This window comes from Salvelinus alpinus, chromosome 2, assembly GCF_045679555.1.
Source record: "Salvelinus alpinus chromosome 2, SLU_Salpinus.1, whole genome shotgun sequence".
NCBI classification, from domain to species: Eukaryota; Metazoa; Chordata; class Actinopteri; order Salmoniformes; family Salmonidae; genus Salvelinus; species Salvelinus alpinus.
Window position 1 is genome coordinate 46,065,348 of NC_092087.1, and position 20,388 is coordinate 46,085,735.

The following is a 20,388-nucleotide window of genomic DNA, read 5'->3' on the forward strand; positions in this document are numbered from 1 at the left end:
CTCTGCATCGATGCCACCAGCATAGCCCAGAGCATATTCAACCACCCACTTGAAGGTCTGCTCCCTATAAAGGCTGAACTGCATTATGTGTTGACCAAGCAAGTGTGCCCTGCTGTCTGAGAAGTATAGCCCTCCTGGCGGAATTTATCTGGAGACATAGCCCTGGTGCACTCTCTTTAACCTCTTTGGGGTAGGGGGCAGTAATTTGACATCCGGATGAAAAGCGTGCCCAAAGTAAACTGCCTGTTACTCAGGCCCAGAAGCTAGGATATGCATATAATTGGAAGGTTTGGATAGAAAACACTCTAAAGTCTCTAAAACTCTAAAACTTCAAATGATGTCTGTGAGTATAACAGAACTGATATGGCAGGCGAAACCCCGAGGACAATGCCAATAGTGTGCCAAGCTGTCATCAAGGCAAAGGGTGGCTATTTGAAGAATCTCAAATATAATTTATATTTTGATTTGTTTAAAACTTTTTAATTTACTACATGATTCCATATGTGTTATTTCATAGTTTTGATATGTTCACTGTTATTCTACAATGTAGAAAATAGTAAAAATAAAGAAAAAGCCTTGATGAGTAGGTGTTCTAAAACTTTTGACCGATAATGTATATTGCTAAGAATGTGAGACTCCAATAGCTGAATGTTCTAGACACATTTCATGGGAATGTTGCAAGAACATTTATGTGTAAAAAAAACGACAAAAAAAACGAACAATAAAACGATACACATCACGTCTTGTTACCGAGCCAATCAAGGCCCTGGTTGGTGAACCACTGATCCATTCATAGCTCTTTGTCTGTTGGCAACGTTAGGGATACTCACACACACACAGTGCTTTAAAAGTACATATTTGACACACATGATTACATTGGGCATGTTCATTTATACAGTAATTATTATTCAATATGTCCTCACATGGGATTTGAACTTTTGGTTCACAGGACAACTCTCTTCCTGCTACGCCACCATGTCTGTGTCAGTTATCAGTTAATCTGACTATTCTCTTATCATTGATTTTTTTTACTTATTTCAACAATTTAAGGGGTTTCTGTATAGTTTTCAAATGCTACTGTCTATTAGTCACTTTAGCCCTACTATATAAACATAGCTACCTCAGTTACCTCGTACCCCGGCACATCGACTTGGTACTGCTTCTCCCTGTATATAGCCATGATATTTTTTACTTGGTATTGCTATTTACTGTGTATGTATCTTTAACTCTGCATTGTTGGGAAATGACTTCAGTAAGCGTTTCACTGTTAGTCTACACCTGTTTTACGAAGTATGTGACAAATAATGTGATTTAAAACACCTTATGTTGGTGTTTATTTTATAGTTGGCAGTTACATATTCTGTGACATTTATTATGTGTTTGTGTATAAGAGGAAACCGTTTCATTAAGGACATAGAGATGATGATTGGGGGCGAGGAGCTCTCTCTCTTCTGGTTGTGGTGGAGAGCTTGTTGGTTCTTCATCTCTCCCACCACCATCATTGTGAGTTCTCGCTCTTTGCCTCTATCTCTGTCTTTCTCTTTCGGACTTAGATTCTATCCTACCTGGCTCTCTGTTCAATGGTCCTCATTTCTCTAACCCCTTTGTTTCTCTAACAGACGCACGCACACTCTCTAACTCCTGTTTGTGTGTGTATGTTGTTGTTGTTGTTGATGTGTAGGTGATCCTGGTGTGGTCGTTGTTGACGTTCAGTCCCCCATCCTACGGTACGGAGCAGTACCCTGCATGGGGCGTGGCTCTAGGATGGTGTATGATTGCCTTCTGTCTCATCTGGATCCCCCTCCTCACTGTCTGGAAAATACTCACCTCCCTAGGAAACCCCTGGCAGGTGGGTGTGGTTGGCAGAGATGTGGATCCTTAGGACTTCTGAGAGTGTTTGGAACTCCTGCAATTGTCAGAATCCTTTTTTACGATCTAGCATCTAAAGTCTCTGTCTGTGTGTCTCCAAGTGTTTGAAGTGGGTGTGCATCCATTACAGTACATGTATGTGTCTCTGTCTGCAGCGTCTGTGTGCTGTTTGTTTTCCTGTGGAGAGTTGGGGTCCGTACCTGGAGGTCCACCGTGGCGAGCGTTATGCAGACGGACAACGGTACTACAGGAAGAACTCTGTCCACCTGCCAGACAACAATGTTTACATCATCCCCAACAACCTCACACGCCTCTAACCCCATTGTGTGTGTGTGTGTGTGTGTGTGTGTGTGTGTGTGTGTGTGTGTGTGTGTGTGTGTGTGTGTGTGTGTGTGTGTGTGTGTGTGTGTGTGTGTGTGTGTGTGTGTGTGTGTGTGTGTGTGTGTGTGTGTGTGTGTGTGTGCACTAGATGACAAATCTGTCATTGTGCCCTTGAGTAAGGCAACAATCATTTCGCTACACTCGCTTTAACATCTGCTAACACATGTGTAAGTGACAAATACAATTTGATTTGATTTAACCCTAATTGCTCATTTAAGTCACTCTGGATAAGAGAATCTGCTGAATGACTAAAATGTAAATATGCTAGCACCAATTTTAATAACATTTTAAAAACGTTTTATACATACACTCCCCTACGTATTTAGTTGGACAGTGAAGCTAAAATGTTTAATTTGTCTACGTTTTATATTTGACCTATGTCACAGAATGCCACCTTTTATTTGAAGGTTTTTCATACATATCTGTTTTACCGTTTATTTATGAATACACTTTATGTATCGAGTCCCCTCATTTGAAGATGTCATAAGTATTTGGACAAATTAATTTGTAATTCAGTTAAGAGTTTAGTATTTTGTCCCATATTCCGAGCACGCAATGACTACATCAAGCTTGTGATACTCAAAAGGTCAAATAGGGGGAGCCTATATTTATCCTGCATGTACAAGGGGGTACCTTGTACAAGTGTGAAATGAAAATGTGTTTTTTGCATATCGCAACTCCCCCTGAGAGTCAGGTCACAGCCAGGGATCAGTCATTATTGACAGGGACCCTGGCGCAATTAGCGTTAAGTGCATTGCTCAAGGGCAGATCAACAGATTTTTTATCTTGTCGGCTCCGGGATTCGAAATAGCAACCTTTCAGTTACTGTTCCAACGCTCTAAACGCTGTCATCTCTAGGCTACTTGCCGCTCTCTACAACCTTGTTGGATGCATTTGCCGTTTGTTTTGGTTGTGTTTCAGAATGTTGAGCCCAATAGAAATTACTGCTAATTAATGTATTGTGCCAGTTTGGAGTAACCTTTATTGTAAATAAAAATAGAATATGTTTCTGAACACTTCTACATTAATTCTACCATAATTAATAGTGAATAATGATGAGTAAGAAAGTTTTGACTGCAAAAGTTGACTACTTGAGTATATTTTTCTCCAAATACTTGACACCTTCAAATGGGTGGACTAGATACATAAAGTGATTTCATTTTTAAACGGTAAAATGGATATGTGTGAATATACGCTAAATTCTACATTCTTGGCTGTTGCCTCATGTAAAACATTTGAGTATAGAGCCAAATTAAAAGTTTTAAATTTACTGTCCAAATAAATATGTAAGGGCGTGTATGTGTGTATATCATACGTGTGGTGTCATCATTATGATTTATTGTGATTTACTTATTAATTATTTAATTATGAATACTTAGTTTCACTTTGCACTGTGGTCTTTCTTGTCTGTTGTTTTTAATATTTTAATTCATAAAACCACAGATTGTACATGAAGTTGAAGTAGTTTTCTGTTTACTGTTGTCTACATGATGTTTACTATGTTCCCTTTCAGTCGGTCACTCGGTATCACATACTATGGGGAGTCAACGACCAATCCTATTCACTTGAAGCAAACTAAAATCACGCCCAGCATGTCAATGGATGCCGAGCCCGCCCTCGGAAGCCCCACCTTCCTGGCCATAATACCAGGGCTCGGGCTTCCTGGCTATAATACCAGGGCTCGGGCTTCCTGGCTATAATACCAGAGCTCGGGCTTCCTGGCTATAATACCAGGGCTCGGGCTTCCTGGCTATAATACCAGGGCTCGGGCTTCCTGGCTATAATACCAGGGCTCGGGCTTCCTGGCTATAATACCAGGGCTCGGGCTTCCTGGCTATAATACCAGGGCTCGGGCTTCCTGGCTATAATACCAGGGCTCGCATCCATTTCCTCAATTCTTCACTCTTCAGCTCGCTTGACGCAAGAACATGTCACGCAATTTACTAACTTTTTAAGCACACAAAGGCTACAAGGTTCGGCTCCGACTTAAGTATCTGTTAATGGGGAGAAAGTTCTAGTCCCTCTAGATGTTGCGAGTTTTGGGTCTTGGTATTGGTTTTTGTGTTTGCTAAAAGCTAACTACTTTCTGCTCTGCTTGTGTAGCTAACGCTTCCTTGCTTGGATAACATTTGTGTTTGAATCTCAAACCCTGCCTAGGGCATGTGGTTTCACAAGGAAAATTAAAGATACTCACGAGCGCTGTCCTGTTGCCTGGAGTGTTTCACTGGCAGTTTTCAGAGTCCGGATTCCAGGGATGATGTACTATCCCTGATTGGCTATGGAGGATTTGAGTGTGATCGGATGACATCAGTCCGGGGCAGCCTGAAGCCCTGACTTCGGATTTGGTGGGGGAGAGTGAACCTTTGGTGGTGAATGCACCATTGATGGCGTTTTTTCCCCCCACAGCGGAGTTACTCCAGGTTTGGGGGAGGTATTTACCTCTTGTCCCTGCAACTTTGAAGTGTCACTTACCCCTGTTTAAAGACTTTGCCGATGAGTAGCGAGTTACTTAGCTCCAGAGGCTAAAAAGGGGGATAATCCTAGCATGGTGCTTCAGAGTAAACAGCGCCGGTTCTCGGGATTCCTGAGACGGACAGGCAGATGTACTTGGATGAGCCAGTTTTGCCAACAAGTTTGTATGGCTCTGGGCCTTCGTCCCCAAGCATTTACTGTTCTAATAGTGCTTCCAAGTGGCTCAGTCAATGGGGGCAAGTGACTGGTTACAGAGGTCCCCGTAGCTGGTGTTTGCCTGGTATCAGAATGCACAGTTCCTTCCCCACATTCGGACACACGGTTGTCAAGAGTGGTGGATATGGGGCCTCCCGGGTGGCGCAGTGGTCTAGGGCACTGCATCGCAGTGCTAGCTGCGCCACCAGAGTCTCTGGGTTCGCGCCCAGGCTCTGTCGCAGCCGGCCGCGACCAGGAGGTCCGTGGGGCGACGCATAATTTGGCTAGCGTCGTCCGGGTTAGGGAGGGTTTGGCCGGTAGGGATATCCTTGTCTCATCGCGCTCCAGCAACTCCTGTGGCGGGCCGGGCGCAGTGCGCGCTAACCAAGGGAGCCAGGTGCACGGTGTTTCCTCCGACACATTGGTGCGGCTGGCTTCCGGGTTGGAGGCGCGCTGTGTTAAGAAGCAGTGCGGCTTGGTTGGGTTGTGCTTCGGAGGACGCGTGGCTTTCGACCTTCGTCTCTCCCGAGCCCGTACGGGAGTTGTAGCGATGAGACAAGATAGTAATTACTAGCGATTGGGGAGAAAAGGGGATTACCACGAAAAGGGGATAAAACATATATACATATTTTTATTTTTTTATTTTATTCAAATAAAAAGAGTGGTGGATATGAAAACAAGCATAACAAAATATAATAATATATATATTATCCCAGTAGTCAGGGTGGCCTTTTACCCCTTCAGGAGATAATTTATGGGAGACTGGCAGCGTGCTCCATCCAGTGGCGGGCATGCAGAGTTTCACCATGGGCGATGAAAACTGTGACAAGGGGGTAGGTTCTGCAGTTTGCTGTGCTTCCTCCTCATTTTCGTGGCGTCATTACATCATTGGGTCCCCAAGGTCCTAGCGTCTGTCTTGAGAGAGATTTCCTCTCTCCTTCAAAAGTAGGGTATTCAGTTGGTCCCCGTGTCAGAAGTACAGAGCGGTTGGTACAGCTGGTACTTCTTAGTTCTCAAGAGTGATGTAATGTTGCATCCTATCCTGGACTTGCGTGTTATAAACAAACACCTCAAAACGCTCACACTTCACCCCATATTGGTTCATGTCCATAGATCTGAAGGATACATATTTTCATGTGCTATACGTCCTCCCCATCTCCCTATTGCCTGCACCTTTTCTATAGTGGTGGAAGCGGCGTTGTGACCGGTGTGGTGCCAGGGGATCCGAGTATTGGCCTCTCTGGACGATTGGCTGGTTGTGGCGGAGTCAAGACACCAGGTGCCAGCAGCATACCACCCTGCCTCCCATTGCTGGCTTGCCTCTGAAACTAAGCAGGGTTGGTCCTGATTGGTCCCTGGATGGGGGACCAGACACTGCTGGAAGTGGTGATGGAGGGATGGTAGGTGGCACTTTTTCTTCTGGTTTAAAAAAATATACCAACGTCCCAGGGCAGTGATTGGGGACATTGCCCTGTGTAGGGTGCTGCTTGTGTGGAGTGGTGCGCATTCCCTGTTACTCAGGGCAACGTATCTTCCCAGATCTCTCATCGTGTGTGCGGATCAACTTTCCAGGTGGTCCTATCTCTATGGAGTGGAGACTGCACCCCTCGGTTGGAGCCTAGATATGGGATCGGGCCCAGACAACCCTGGTTCCCAGAGATCATCCGCCTGGTGGGCGGGGACGCGTGGTGTGTTCCGTTTCGTCTGGATGTATTGTCCCAGGCGCTTTGGAGGATTTTGCACCCATGAAGGTTGAAGATTTATATGGCAGCCATTTTGGCGTTTCATGTAGGGATGGCTCTACCCTGGGATCTCATCCTCTGGTGGTGTGGTTCCTGAAAGGCCCGGACCATAGAGTCTATGCGTATGACACCGACCTGGGACCTGCTGTTGGTCCTGGACGATCTGTATGAGCCTCAGTTTGAACCATTGGAGTCTGTGGACCTGAAGGTCCTTTCCTCCAACACTGCCCTGCTCATGACCTTTGCGTCGGCCAAGCGCGTTGGGGATCAGTACACTCTTCCTGTTCAGAGTTTGCGTCTGTTTACTCCGAAGTGTGGTTAAGTCCTAATGCAGTTGCTCCTAAGTTTATGCCTATGAGTAGGGTGGCTCCTGTCTAACTATCTTTCACACCTCGTTGATTTACGAGGGGGGCGGGACTTCCGTCTAGGATTTGAATATCACAACCAGGTGTGATTTCACACCAGGATGTAGTACCAAATACCATACCCATTTTTCTGAGTGGACGGGGCATTACCACATGTTGTATATAACCACACACCCCACTGTTCTGATTACACTATTGTGGATGTGAGGAGGGGTGCTGTGTGCAGACATGTTGTGAAAGGTGTTGGTTGGGTGACAGAGACTATTGTATTGAACAAGGGGCTATTGTATTGGGGCCTATGGTGACACCGTAGGGGTTGATGTGATGGGTTAGTTAGGATGAGGGTTCCATGTCTTGGCATAACACTTATACTCCTTTGTCCACATTTCTTACGTGAGAATGCTTGAAGTTGTGATAGGCTAGTCAGGATGGAGGTGTGGGTGTTTGTGTGTATTGGTGGGGAGGGGCTGGTGATGTGGGTCTGGACAGTTCAACTCTAAAAATGCATGGTTGACAAATCTTGTGATTTATTAGGGGGTGGGAGGTCATACCAAGATGTACATTTCACACCCATTGTTCTGAGTGGCCGGGGCATCACACTAGGATGCAAATATCTCACCCATGTGACTTCCCATAAGGATGTGAACATCACATCCTCATGTTTTGAATTTATTTACCAGGATTTGTATGTAAAATTCATACCCCACTGTTCTGATTATTGTAGTCTGGATGTGATGGGTTAGCTAGGAGGGGGTCCGTGTGTCTGTGTGCGACATGTTGTGAAAGGTGTTGGTTGGGGGACCGAGACTATAGTGTTGATCAAGGGCTAATGTATGCATGTCGCGTCTGGGCATGAACACTGTACATTTCTATATTTTATACCTCATAAATGTATCAAATTGACATCAATTTATGTTTCCATTGACATTTGAGTCTTTTAGCTGACACTCTTATCCAGAACGACTTACAGAAGCAATTAGGGTTAAGTGCCTTTGCTCAAGGGAATCATGTCATATATGGATGTGGCTGCACTACATCATCATTCTCCATCTGCCAGTGTGCTTCAATAGGACAAAGTGGCAAGAGTCACCCATGTGCCACCATTTGGAATTCTAGTGTACTATAAACTGGGTGGTTCAAGCCCTGAAAACGTATTGGCTGAAAGCCGTGTTATGTCAGACCGTATTCCACAGGTATGCCAAAATATGTATTTGTACTCTTCTAATTATGTTGGTAACCAATTTAAAATAGCAATGAGGCACCTCAAGGGTTTGTGGTATATGGCCAGTACACCACGGCTATGGGCTGTGTACAGGCACTCCGTATTGAATTATAAACTTGATCTCCACTATAAAAAAACATGTAGACTTTCGATCTCCAGCTGTCCCGTAGTAATGAATGTGTCTGGAGTCGGGACAAGACAGACAGGCAGACAGCTTTTCTCAGCCATTCAGAAATCATGAATCAGCTGGCATTATTTGTATGGATTTAAACAAAGAAATGTCAATAGAAAACAGGTAAAACCAAACGAAATGTAGCTAGTTTGCAGTTTTTTCCAGCTTCAGTTTGAAGTGATTGTGTTCTCTGTGCTGTTGGCTAGCTCCTCTGAACAAGTGTCCTGAGGAGAGAGCACATTTTCTATGCCAGGCAAAATCACGCATCATTTGCTCATTGTTATGGATGTATCCAAATAAATGTCACTAGAAAACAGCTTAAACAAACACAAGTGCAGCTACTTTGCTCTTATTCTGGCTGCAATGTATGATGTGACTGTAAATTAGCCGTAGTTGGCTAGATATCAAACGTTACCAGCCAGTATGACAATGGAACATTTAGAACAAACGACTGGGTCATGTTCATAGATACAGAACAAAAATACTTGACGACTTTGTCGCATCTCTGGCAACTGAACCGATAGAACGAACGACTAGCCTATTTGGGTAGCAATCTTAGATTCGTGTCAGGACTATATCTCATGGAAGGATGAAATAGTATGAATAAATTCATCTAAATAATGTTTTATATTTATCCTTTATTTAACCAGGCAAGTCAGTTAAGAACAAATTTTAATTTACAATAACGGCCTAACCCAGCCAAACCCTCACTTAACCAATTGTGTGCCGCCCTATGGGACTCCTGGTTGTGACACAGCCCGGGATCGAACCCGGGTCTGTAGGGACGCCTCCAGCACTGTGATGCAGTGCCATAGCCTGCTGCGTCACCTGATCCCCGAGTTAAAATGTCAATCATTATTTGAATATGTTGGTAACCCGACGTCGTCTTGGGCCTAACAACACCTGTACCAATATATCCTCCAAACACCGGCTTCGAGGGAATTATCACTTAAATGCCACACCCCCTCGTGCTTTATTGCTCAAGTGTACAACGCACTGCTTAAATTACCTGAGTTATATAAACTCTGCATGAATTTCATTCATACACATATGATCTTCTTGTCATTTGTTAACAATACAATTATCTATCACTGGCCCAAACCCACTCTAATTCACATACTGCCCCAACAGATCCACAGACGACGTAATCACTCCACACTGCCCTTTCCCACCTGGACAAAAGGTACACCTATGTGAGAATGCTGTTCATTGACTACAGCTCAGCGTTCAACACAATAGTGCCCACAAAGCTCATCACTAAGCTTAGGACCCTGGGACTATACACCTCCCTCTACAACTGGATCCTGGACTTCCTGATTTGCCACCCCCAGGTGGTAAGGGTAGACAACAACATGTCTGCCATGCTGATCCTCAACACTTGGGCACCTCAGGGGTGCATGCTTAGTTCCTTCCTGTAATCCCTGTTCACCTACGACTGAGTGGCCAAACACGACTCCAATGCCATCATTAAGTTTGCTGACGACACAAAAGTGGTAGGCCTGTTAACCGACAACGATGAGACAGCCTATAGGGAGGAAGTCAGAGACCTGGCAGTGTGGTGCCAGGACAACAGCCTCTCCCTTAATGTGAGTAAGACAAAGGAGCTGATCATGGACTACAGGAAAAGGCAGACCGAACAGGCCCCCATTAAAATTGACGGGGCTGTAGTGGAGCGGATTGAGAGTTTCAAGTTCCTTGGTGTCCACATCACCAACGAACTATCATGGTCCAAACACACCAAGACAGCCGTGAACAGGGCACGACAACACCTTTTCCCCGTCAGGAGACTGAAAAGATTTGGGATAGTTACCCAGATCCTCAAAAAGTTCTACAGCTGCACCATCGAGAGCATCTTGACCGGTAACATCACTGTGTGGCATGGCAACTGCTCGGCATTTGACCATAACGCGCTACTGAGGGTAGTGCGTACGTCCCAGTACATCACTGGGGTCAAGCTCCAAAAATTGTCAAAGACTCCAGCCACCCTAGTCATAGACTGTTCTCTCTAATACCGTATGGCAAGCGATACCGAAGCGCCAAGTCTAGGTCCAAAAGGCTCTTTAACAGCTTCTACCCCCAAGTACATCTGCCTGCGGGGCCGGGGCCATTGGCGGGAGCGCCCACTCCAGTGTTAGAGCCACTGGCCAGCTTGAAGGTGTGGCCGTAGGTGGGGAATCCAACCAGGAGCTTCTCAGCGGGGGCACCATTGCTCTTCCAGTACTTCATAGCATAGTCCTGAGAACACACACAGTATGTGGTAGTGAGAACACTGGAGAGAGAAGAATTATTAAGAAATGTGCTACTCACTCTCAGCTCAAAACTAAATAGGCAGGAAGAGATAGATGAGCCGAGGAAGGGAGAGAGGAAGAGATGGACACGGAGAGAGAGACTCACCACATCGAAGTAGATGTAGTCTCCCTGATCAGTTGGTCCTCTGTAGAGAGGGCTGTTTTCTCCAGTGTTGTGTTCCCAAGATCCATGAAAGTCATAGGTCATCACATGCAGATAGTCCAACACCCTGAGAGCGAGAGAGAGAGAGGGAGAGAAACAGAGGGAAAAAGAGAGTTTCCAATATACCAAGAAGTATTTGATAGATCATGCATGTTAGATCATGCAAGAACTAATATATGAATGAGACCCAGTGTGTATGTACTGACAATCCAATCTCGGCGATCTGGTATCCGGTGTCGATGGTTCCCTTTCCGGCAGAAACAGCTGCAGTCAGCATCAGACGAGGACGGTTGGTGTTCTTTCCTTCAGTCTCAAAGGCAGCCATCAGCTCCTAGAGGGAGACAGTGCACAGAGAGGTGTGTGTGTTCATTTGGGTGTTCAAGTGTTCATTCTTGTTTGTGTGTGCATGAGCTATTTTGTGCGTGTGTGTGTGTGTGTCTGTACGAGTGATTGTTAATCTGCGTGTGTGTGTGTTTATTCATGTGTGTTCATTCATGTGTGTGTGTGTGTGTGTGTATGTGTGTGTGTGTGTGTGTGTGTACGTGTGTACGTGTATGGGTGTTTGAGTCTAACCTGCAGCAAGGTGGTGAATCTGGCCTTGTCTGCGGGTGGGGAGCCTCTGGATCCGGGATACTCCCAGTCAATGTCCAGGCCGTCAAACTGGTACTGCCTCAGGAACTTGATAACGCTGCTGATGAACGTCTGGCGGTTGGCTGCACTGGACACCATTGCTGTGAACCTGGGTACACACACACAGCTCAGACACAGGGTGTGTGTGTAAATGTGTGTGTGCACTTGCATGTTTATATGCATCTCCACTTACGGCTGAGTGCCAAAATTCCATCCTCCAATGGCCAGCAGAGTCTTCAGGTTGCTGTTCCTGTTACCAAATAAAAGACTTAGGGTTAGTCCTGGCTTAGGTGTGCATGTGTGTGTACCACGGGAGGCTGCTGAGGGGAGGACAGCTCATAATAATGTCTGGGATGGAGCAAATGGAATGGCATCAAACACATGGAAACAATGTGTTTCACATATTTGATACCATTCCACTAATTCCGTTCCAGCCCTTACCACGAGCCCATCCTCCAAAATTAAGGTGCCACCAACCTCCTGTGGTATGTACATGCCTGAATGAGAAAGTGTTTGCCTGCATTTGTCTATGTGTGTGCATGCCTGCTTGAGTGTGTGTGTGTGTGTTTGTGTGTGCGTCTTTGTGCATGTGTGTGTCTCTCTCACTGGTTCTTGAGAGCCTGGAACTGTCCGTAGAGTTTCTCATCGTCCCATTCGTAGGTCTTGATCTCGTTGTTGGCCATGCCGGCAAAGGCATAGATCAGATGGTCACAGAGACAGGGGTCCACGTTGGCGGGGAAATACTTGCCTGCTCCTGGCCGGTACTGGCCCCAGTTAGTGAAATAACAGGAGAGGATGTAGGAGGATCCTATGGAAGGGTAGTAGTAAGGTTAGAGTTTGGAGTTAGACAGTTTTAGAGTCAGGGTTGTCATGCTCTGTAAGTTGAGTTATTGTTCTTTGATTGGCTACTTACCTAGATGCTTGCTACATGTAAATGAAATGTACTTAAAACGTACCTAGATGCTGGCTACATGTAAATTAAATGTACTTAAAACTTACCTAGCTGCACATGCAGCAGGAGAGCCAGTCCTAGAGAGGGAGGAAGAGGAGAATAATGAGAGAGAAAGCGAGAGAGACAGAAATAATGAAAGGAGAAAGAAAAAGGGAGCGATTTTATCTTAAATTAAACTTTTTAAAAAGTCAACATAATTCGGAACTGTATTGATAATGATTTAAAGTGCAGTTCTTCCCCTCAGACATGAATATAGGTTGGTCATGGGGCTGGCAACCTCAGTCCTTAGAAACAGACATTGAACACAGTAGCATTGACAAAATGCATAGCTAGAGGACATTTATCACTGGCCAACTCTCTCCATAGGGACCCTTTTATGTTTAAATGTTGGTAATTGTCATTACAATGAAAATGTAAATGAAAGGTTTGAAAGAAAGATAGAGCAATTGTACTGTTATAGGCTAAGTATGACAAAATAAATTCCACTTACCAACGCAGATGAGTAGTTTGCCCATGGTTGCTCTGTACATTGCTCCATGGGCTGCTGGACCCTTTTATACTCTCAACGACCAATCCTATCTCACTCAAATCTCTATGACTTTCCCATTCCGCAGCAAAACTCAATCAGCCTCAGTCACTTGTTTGAACAAGGGTTTCCACTGCCTTAACAAACACACTGATAAACTTCATATGTCCTTGTTTTAAGACATGATAAGCTGACGTTTAAGAAAGCAAGTCTGTTTATGGTTGTAATGATTTGGTGAAACTGACAACCATAGAGATGGGTGCATTAGTCACCCCTTAGCCTCTTCAGTATAGCCCCTACAACTAGCCCCTGCACCCTAGCTAGCACCTTTCTCCTACCACCAAACCCACTATATACTTGTGGAGATTGCCTATTGTTCCTCTATATATTTGTATATGTATATATTCTTATTCCAATCCTTTACTTAGATGTATGTGTATTAGGTAGTTGTTGTGGAATTGTTAGATAACTTGTTAGATATAGCTGCACTGTCAGAAATAGAAGCCCTAGCATTTTGCTACACTAACAATAACATCTGCTAACCATGTGTATGTGACCAATACATTATAACTTGATTTGAGATTGACCTTGAAATGGGATAGATGTAAAGAATATGGTGACCATTCTACCAAGTCAAGCTCAAGGTTGAGATGTCCCCATAATTAATTGATCTATCTTATGTTTCAGTTGTACTAGCAGTGGGCTGAAGGTTGGGGGGAAGTGCCTAGGGGATAGGGGTAAAAGGTGTGACTAGTGTCACGTTTGTTGAAAGATGGATTGGACCAAGGTGCAGCGTTGTAGGCGTATACTTTTCCTTTATTTTAAATGACACCGAAAAAACAACAAAATACTAAAACGAACGTAAAGCTACATGCAGTGCAGAAAGCAACTACACACAAACATAGTCAAGATCCCACAAACTAAAAGTGGAAAAAAGGCTGTCTAAGTATCATCCCCAATAAGAGACAACAATAGACAGCTGCCTCTGATTGGGAACCATACCCGGCCAACAAAGAAATAGAAAAACTAGAATGCCCACCCAAATCACACCCTGATCTAACCAAATAGAGAAGGCTCTCTAAGGTCAGGCCATGACAACTAGAGGGTAAGGGCAAGGGGTCTATTTAAAATTGAACATCAGGCTTGAGACAGACCTGTATAACCTCATGGTCTGCCTAGCAAAAGTTTTGGTACTTGGCGTAGCATAATTGATAATAGTAATAATGTATTACAATGCAGCCATGTAACAAGTAAATATTAAGAAATCAAGTGTACTTGTCAGCATTTTACCATATATTTTTTAGTGTATTGGAATCTGTTATTATTACTAATAGTTATGATTTATCCACAATGTCAAAAAAAAACAATTGTCAGAAAATAATGTTTATTTTTTTTCATTACAGTCACATTACAGTCACTTGTTTGTACTGGTGTTTCTGTAGCTATACCATGAATTCTTCAAAAGGAGTTAAGTGCTCTGATATATACCTTATCACATTTAACACAGTGTATCAGTCCTTATAAGTACCTTGAATACAATCACTAAGTTGATATCTTGGTTGAAGGATAGCATGTGCACAGCATACTCTGACTAAGCGTTTTGCTGTCTGCAAAGTTTTTAACACATGCAAACACTGCCTTCTTTGCTCAGCGCAGGAAATGAATCAGGAACTAGTAAATGTCAAAGCATCGCCTGAACAGCGACGTGAAGCCTGAAAAGTTAGATTAAAAGTCTGATGCCATACCGATTACACAACAGCTGTCTCTGATTCGTTGGCGAGGAGAATTCTTAGTCATTTATTGGTAGCAAGAAGTGATATGATTGGTTGTCGCAACCCAAAAGGTTCTAGACTCAACATTGTCAGTGGGTGCCATATGGGCTCTGGATGTGCTGTCACACACCTTTTGTGCCAGGGGGGAAGCACGTTCCGATGGCGAGGAAACGGCCTATGGAACAGTTCAATTAAACCATGCCTCCCCTGCACATCTGGTGGTCAACCAATAACTCGTGCTGACTACAGATTAGAAGGTTGCATGTTCAAATATGTTGGGGTGAAGGTTTTTATGCACTCAGCCCTGGCTTAAGCTATGTAGCTTTTATTCCTTTTATTGTATTATTCTTGTTTTTGTTTTATAGTCTTTGCTGTAGTACAGTGTCCTTGAGTTTTTTGAATGGCGAGAGACTGAAAAAACAGCTTCTATCTCAAGGCCATCAGACTGTTGAATAGCCATCACTAGCCGGCTACCACCAGGTTACTCAACCCTGCACCTTAGAGGCTGCTGCCCTATATACATAGACATGGAATCACTGGTCACGTTAATAATGGAACACTAGTTACTTTAAGGTTTACATACATATACAGTGGGGAGAATAAGTATTTGATACACTGACGATTTTGCAGGTTTTCCTACTTACAAAGCATGTAGAGGTCTGTAATTTTTCTCATAGGTACACTTCAACTGTGAGAGACGGAATCTAAAACAAAAATCCAGAAAATCACATTGTATGATTTTTAAGTAATTAATTTGCATTTTATTGCATGACATAAGTATTTGATCACCTACCAACCAGTAAGAATTCCGGCTTTCACAGACCTGTTAGTTTTTCTTTAAGAAGCCCTCCTGTTCTCCACTCATTACCTGTATTAACTGCACCTGTTTGAACTCGTTACCTGTATAAAAGACACCTGTCCACACACTCAATCAAACAGACTCCAACCTCTCCACAATGGCCAAGACCAGAGAGCAGTGTAAGGACATCAGGGATAAAATTGTAGACCTGCACAAGGCTGGGATGGGCTACAGGACAATAGGCAAGCAGCTTGGTGAGAAGCCAACAACTGTTGGCGCAATTATTCGAAAATGGAAGAAGTTCAAGATGACGGTCAATCACCTTCGGTCTGGGGCTCCATGCAAGATCTCACCTCGTGGGGCATCAATGATCATGAGGAAGGTGAGGGATCAGCCCAGAACTACACGGCAGGACCTGGTCAATGACCTGAAGAGAGCTGGGACCACAGTCTCAAAGAAAACCATTAGTAACACACTACGCCGTCATGGATTAAAATCCTGCAGCGCACGCAAGGTCCCCCTGCTCAAGCCAGCGCATGTCCATGCCCGTCTGAAGTTTGCCAATGACCATCTGGATGATCCAGAGGAGGAATGGGAGAAGGTCATGTGGTCTGATGAGACAAAAATAGAGCTTTTTGGTCTAAACTCCACTCGCCGTGTTTGGAGGAAGAAGAAGGATGAGTACAACCCCAAGAACACCATCCCAACCGTGAAGCATGGAGGTGGAAACATTATTCTTTGGGGATGCTTTTCTGCAAAGGGGACAGGACGACTGCACCGTATTGAGGGGAGGATGGATGGGGCCATGTATCACGAGATCTTGGCCAACAACCTCCTTCCCTCAGTAAGAGCATTGAAGATGGGTCGTGGCTGGGTCTTCCAGCATGACAACGACCCGAAACACACAGCCAGGGCAACTAAGGAGTGGCTCTGTAAGAAGCATCTCAAGGTCCTGGAGTGGCCTAGCCAGTCTCCAGACCTGAACCCAATAAAAAATCTTTGGAGGGAGCTGAAAGTCCGTATTGCCCAGCGACAGCCCCGAAACCTGAAGGATCTGGAGAAGGTCTGTATGGAGGAGTGGGCCAAAATCCCTGCTGCAGTGTGTGCAAACCTGGTCAAGAACTACAGGAAATGTATGATCTCTGTAATTGCAAACAAAGGTTTCTGTACCAAATATTAAGTTCTACTTTTCTGATGTATCAAATAATTATGTCATGCAATAAAATGCAAATGAATTACTTGAAAATCATACAATGTGATTTTCAGGATTTTTGAAAAATCGGCAGTGTATCAAATACTTGTTCTCCCCACTGTATATATATGTGGAGGAAAGCACAGGTGTGGAGGACAGCACATGTTTGGAGGACTGCACAGGTGTGGAGGACTGCACAGGTGTGGAGGACAGAGGTCTAGGTGTTGGAGTAGAACGTAGAGGAGCGGAGGACTGCAGACTGACTGATGCATGTAGAGGTGTGGACTAGATGCTGGCAGATGGGGTGGGAGCTCCAGGTACTCCTTGAAAGTAATCTTATTGGCAGAATGCTTTTTTTGTGTCACTCCTAGCTGGCTGAGAGACAGATTCTCGAATCTCTCTGCATCGATGCCACCAGCATAGCCCAGAGCATATTCAACCACCCACTTGAAGGTCTGCTCCCTATAAAGGCTGAACTGCATTATGTGTTGACCAAGCAAGTGTGCCCTGCTGTCTGAGAAGTATAGCCCTCCTGGCGGAATTTATCTGGAGACATAGCCCTGGTGCACTCTCTTTAACCTCTTTGGGGTAGGGGGCAGTAATTTGACATCCGGATGAAAAGCGTGCCCAAAGTAAACTGCCTGTTACTCAGGCCCAGAAGCTAGGATATGCATATAATTGGAAGGTTTGGATAGAAAACACTCTAAAGTCTCTAAAACTCTAAAACTTCAAATGATGTCTGTGAGTATAACAGAACTGATATGGCAGGCGAAACCCCGAGGACAATGCCAATAGTGTGCCAAGCTGTCATCAAGGCAAAGGGTGGCTATTTGAAGAATCTCAAATATAATTTATATTTTGATTTGTTTAAAACTTTTTAATTTACTACATGATTCCATATGTGTTATTTCATAGTTTTGATATGTTCACTGTTATTCTACAATGTAGAAAATAGTAAAAATAAAGAAAAAGCCTTGATGAGTAGGTGTTCTAAAACTTTTGACCGGTAATGTATATTGCTAAGAATGTGAGACTCCAATAGCTGAATGTTCTAGACACATTTCATGGGAATGTTGCAAGAACATTTATGTGTAAAAAAAACTACAAAAAAAACGAACAATAAAACGATACACATCACGTCTTGTTACCGAGCCAATCAAGGCCCTGGTTGGTGAACCACTGATCCATTCATAGCTCTTTGTCTGTTGGCAACGTTAGGGATACTCACACACACACAGTGCTTTAAAAGTACATATTTGACACACATGATTACATTGGGCATGTTCATTTATACAGTAATTATTATTCAATATGTCCTCACATGGGATTTGAACTTTTGGTTCACAGGACAACTCTCTTCCTGCTACGCCACCATGTCTGTGTCAGTTATCAGTTAATCTGACTATTCTCTTATCATAGATTTTTTTTACTTATTTCAACAATTTAAGGGGTTTCTGTATAGTTTTCAAATGCTACTGTCTATTAGTCACTTTAGCCCTACTATATAAACATAGCTACCTCAGTTACCTCGTACCCCGGCACATCGACTTGGTACTGCTTCTCCCTGTATATAGCCATGATATTTTTTACTTGGTATTGCTATTTACTGTGTATGTATCTTTAACTCTGCATTGTTGGGAAATGACTTCAGTAAGCGTTTCACTGTTAGTCTACACCTGTTTTACGAAGTATGTGACAAATAATGTGATTTAAAACACCTTATGTTGGTGTTTATTTTATAGTTGGCAGTTACATATTCTGTGACATTTATTATGTGTTTGTGTATAAGAGGAAACCGTTTCATTAAGGACATAGAGATGATGATTGGGGGCGAGGAGCTCTCTCTCTTCTGGTTGTGGTGGAGAGCTTGTTGGTTCTTCATCTCTCCCACCACCATCATTGTGAGTTCTCGCTCTTTGCCTCTATCTCTGTCTTTCTCTTTCGGACTTAGATTCTATCCTACCTGGCTCTCTGTTCAATGGTCCTCATTTCTCTAACCCCTTTGTTTCTCTAACAGACGCACGCACACTCTCTAACTCCTGTTTGTGTGTGTATGTTGTTGTTGTTGTTGATGTGTAGGTGATCCTGGTGTGGTCGTTGTTGACGTTCAGTCCCCCATCCTACGGTACGGAGCAGTACCCTGCATGGGGCGTGGCTCTAGGATGGTGTATGATTGCCTTCTGTCTCATCTGGATCCCCCTCCTCACTGTCTGGAAAATACTCACCTCCCTAGGAAACCCCTGGCAGGTGGGTGTGGTTGGCAGAGATGTGGATCCTTAGGACTTCTGAGAGTGTTTGGAACTCCTGCAATTGTCAGAATCCTTTTTTACGATCTAGCATCTAAAGTCTCTGTCTGTGTGTCTCCAAGTGTTTGAAGTGGGTGTGCATCCATTACAGTACATGGATGTGTCTCTGTCTGCAGCGTCTGTGTGCTGTTTGTTTTCCTGTGGAGAGTTGGGGTCCGTACCTGGAGGTCCACCGTGGCGAGCGTTATGCAGACGGACAACGGTACTACAGGAAGAACTCTGTCCACCTGCCAGACAACAATGTTTACATCATCCCCAACAACCTCACACGCCTCTAACCCCATTGTGTGTGTGTGTGTGTGTGTGTGTGTGTGTGTGTGTGTGTGTGTGTGTGTGTGTGTGTGTGTGTGTGTGTGTGTGTGTGTGTGTGTGTGTGTGTGTGTGTGTGTGTGTGTGTGTGTGTGTGTGTGTGTGTGTGTGTGTGTGTGTGTGTGTGTGTGTGCACTAGATGACAAATCTGTCATTGTGCCCTTGAGTAAGGCAACAATCATTTCGCTACACTCGCTTTAACATCTGCTAACACATGTGTAAGTGACAAATACAATTTGATTTGATTTAACCCTAATTGCTCATTTAAGTCACTCTGGATAAGAGAATCTGCTAAATGACTAAAATGTAAATATGCTAGCACCAATTTTAATAACATTTTAAAAACGTTTTATACATACACTCCCCTACGTATTTAGTTGGACAGTGAAGCTAAAATGTTTAATTTGTCTACGTTTTATATTTGACCTATGTCACAGAATGCCACCTTTTATTTGAAGGTTTTTCATACATATCTGTTTTACCGTTTATTTATGAATACACTTTATGTATCGAGTCCCCTCATTTGAAGATGTCATAAGTATTTGGACAAATTAATTTGTAATTCAGTTAAGAGTTTAGTATTTTGTCCCATATTCCGAGCACGCAATGACTACATCAAGCTTGTGATACTCAAAAGGTCAAATAGGGGGAGCCTATATTTATCCTGCATGTACAAGGGGGTACCTTGTACAAGTGTGAAATTAAAATGTGTTTTTTGCATATCGCAACTCCCCCTGAGAGTCAGGTCACAGCCAGGGATCAGTCATTATTGACAGGGACCCTGGCGCAATTAGCGTTAAGTGCATTGCTCAAGGGCAGATCAACAGATTTTTTATCTTGTCGGCTCCGGGATTCGAAATAGCAACCTTTCAGTTACTGTTCCAACGCTCTAAACGCTGTCATCTCTAGGCTACTTGCCGCTCTCTACAACCTTGTTGGATGCATTTGCCGTTTGTTTTGGTTGTGTTTCAGAATGTTGAGCCCAATAGAAATTACTGCTAATTAATGTATTGTGCCAGTTTGGAGTAACCTT

At 43.9% G+C, this 20,388-nt stretch overlaps 1 protein-coding gene across 1 annotated transcript; it reads right to left on the minus strand.

Moving 5' to 3' along the window:
- Window positions 1-10,488: 10,488 nt before the first annotated feature.
- On the minus strand, window positions 10,489-13,014 carry LOC139540883 (acidic mammalian chitinase-like). Its single transcript, XM_071344917.1, has 8 exons — window positions 12,942-13,014; window positions 12,499-12,528; window positions 12,106-12,307; window positions 11,693-11,749; window positions 11,443-11,608; window positions 11,076-11,200; window positions 10,813-10,936; window positions 10,489-10,653 (listed from the first exon to the last, which is right to left on the minus strand). The coding sequence occupies exons 1-8, from the start codon at window positions 12,979-12,981 to the stop codon at window positions 10,489-10,491; spliced, it is 909 nt and encodes a 302-aa protein (XP_071201018.1). The 5' UTR covers window positions 12,982-13,014.
- Window positions 13,015-20,388: the final 7,374 nt, after the last annotated feature.

What these genes read in the sequence shown, in the direction of transcription:
- LOC139540883 (XM_071344917.1), bottom strand. Translation starts at nt 12,981, where the DNA reads ATGTACAGAGCAACCATGGGCAAACTACTCATCTGCGTTG. An exon ending in CAAACTACTCATCTGCGTTG is followed by an intron (nt 12,529 to 12,941) that starts GTAAGTGGAATT and finishes CTCCCTCTCTAG; the next exon opens with GACTGGCTCTCCTGCTGCAT. An exon ending in TGGAATTTTGGCACTCAGCC is followed by an intron (nt 11,609 to 11,692) that starts GTAAGTGGAGAT and finishes GTGTGTACCCAG; the next exon opens with GTTCACAGCAATGGTGTCCA.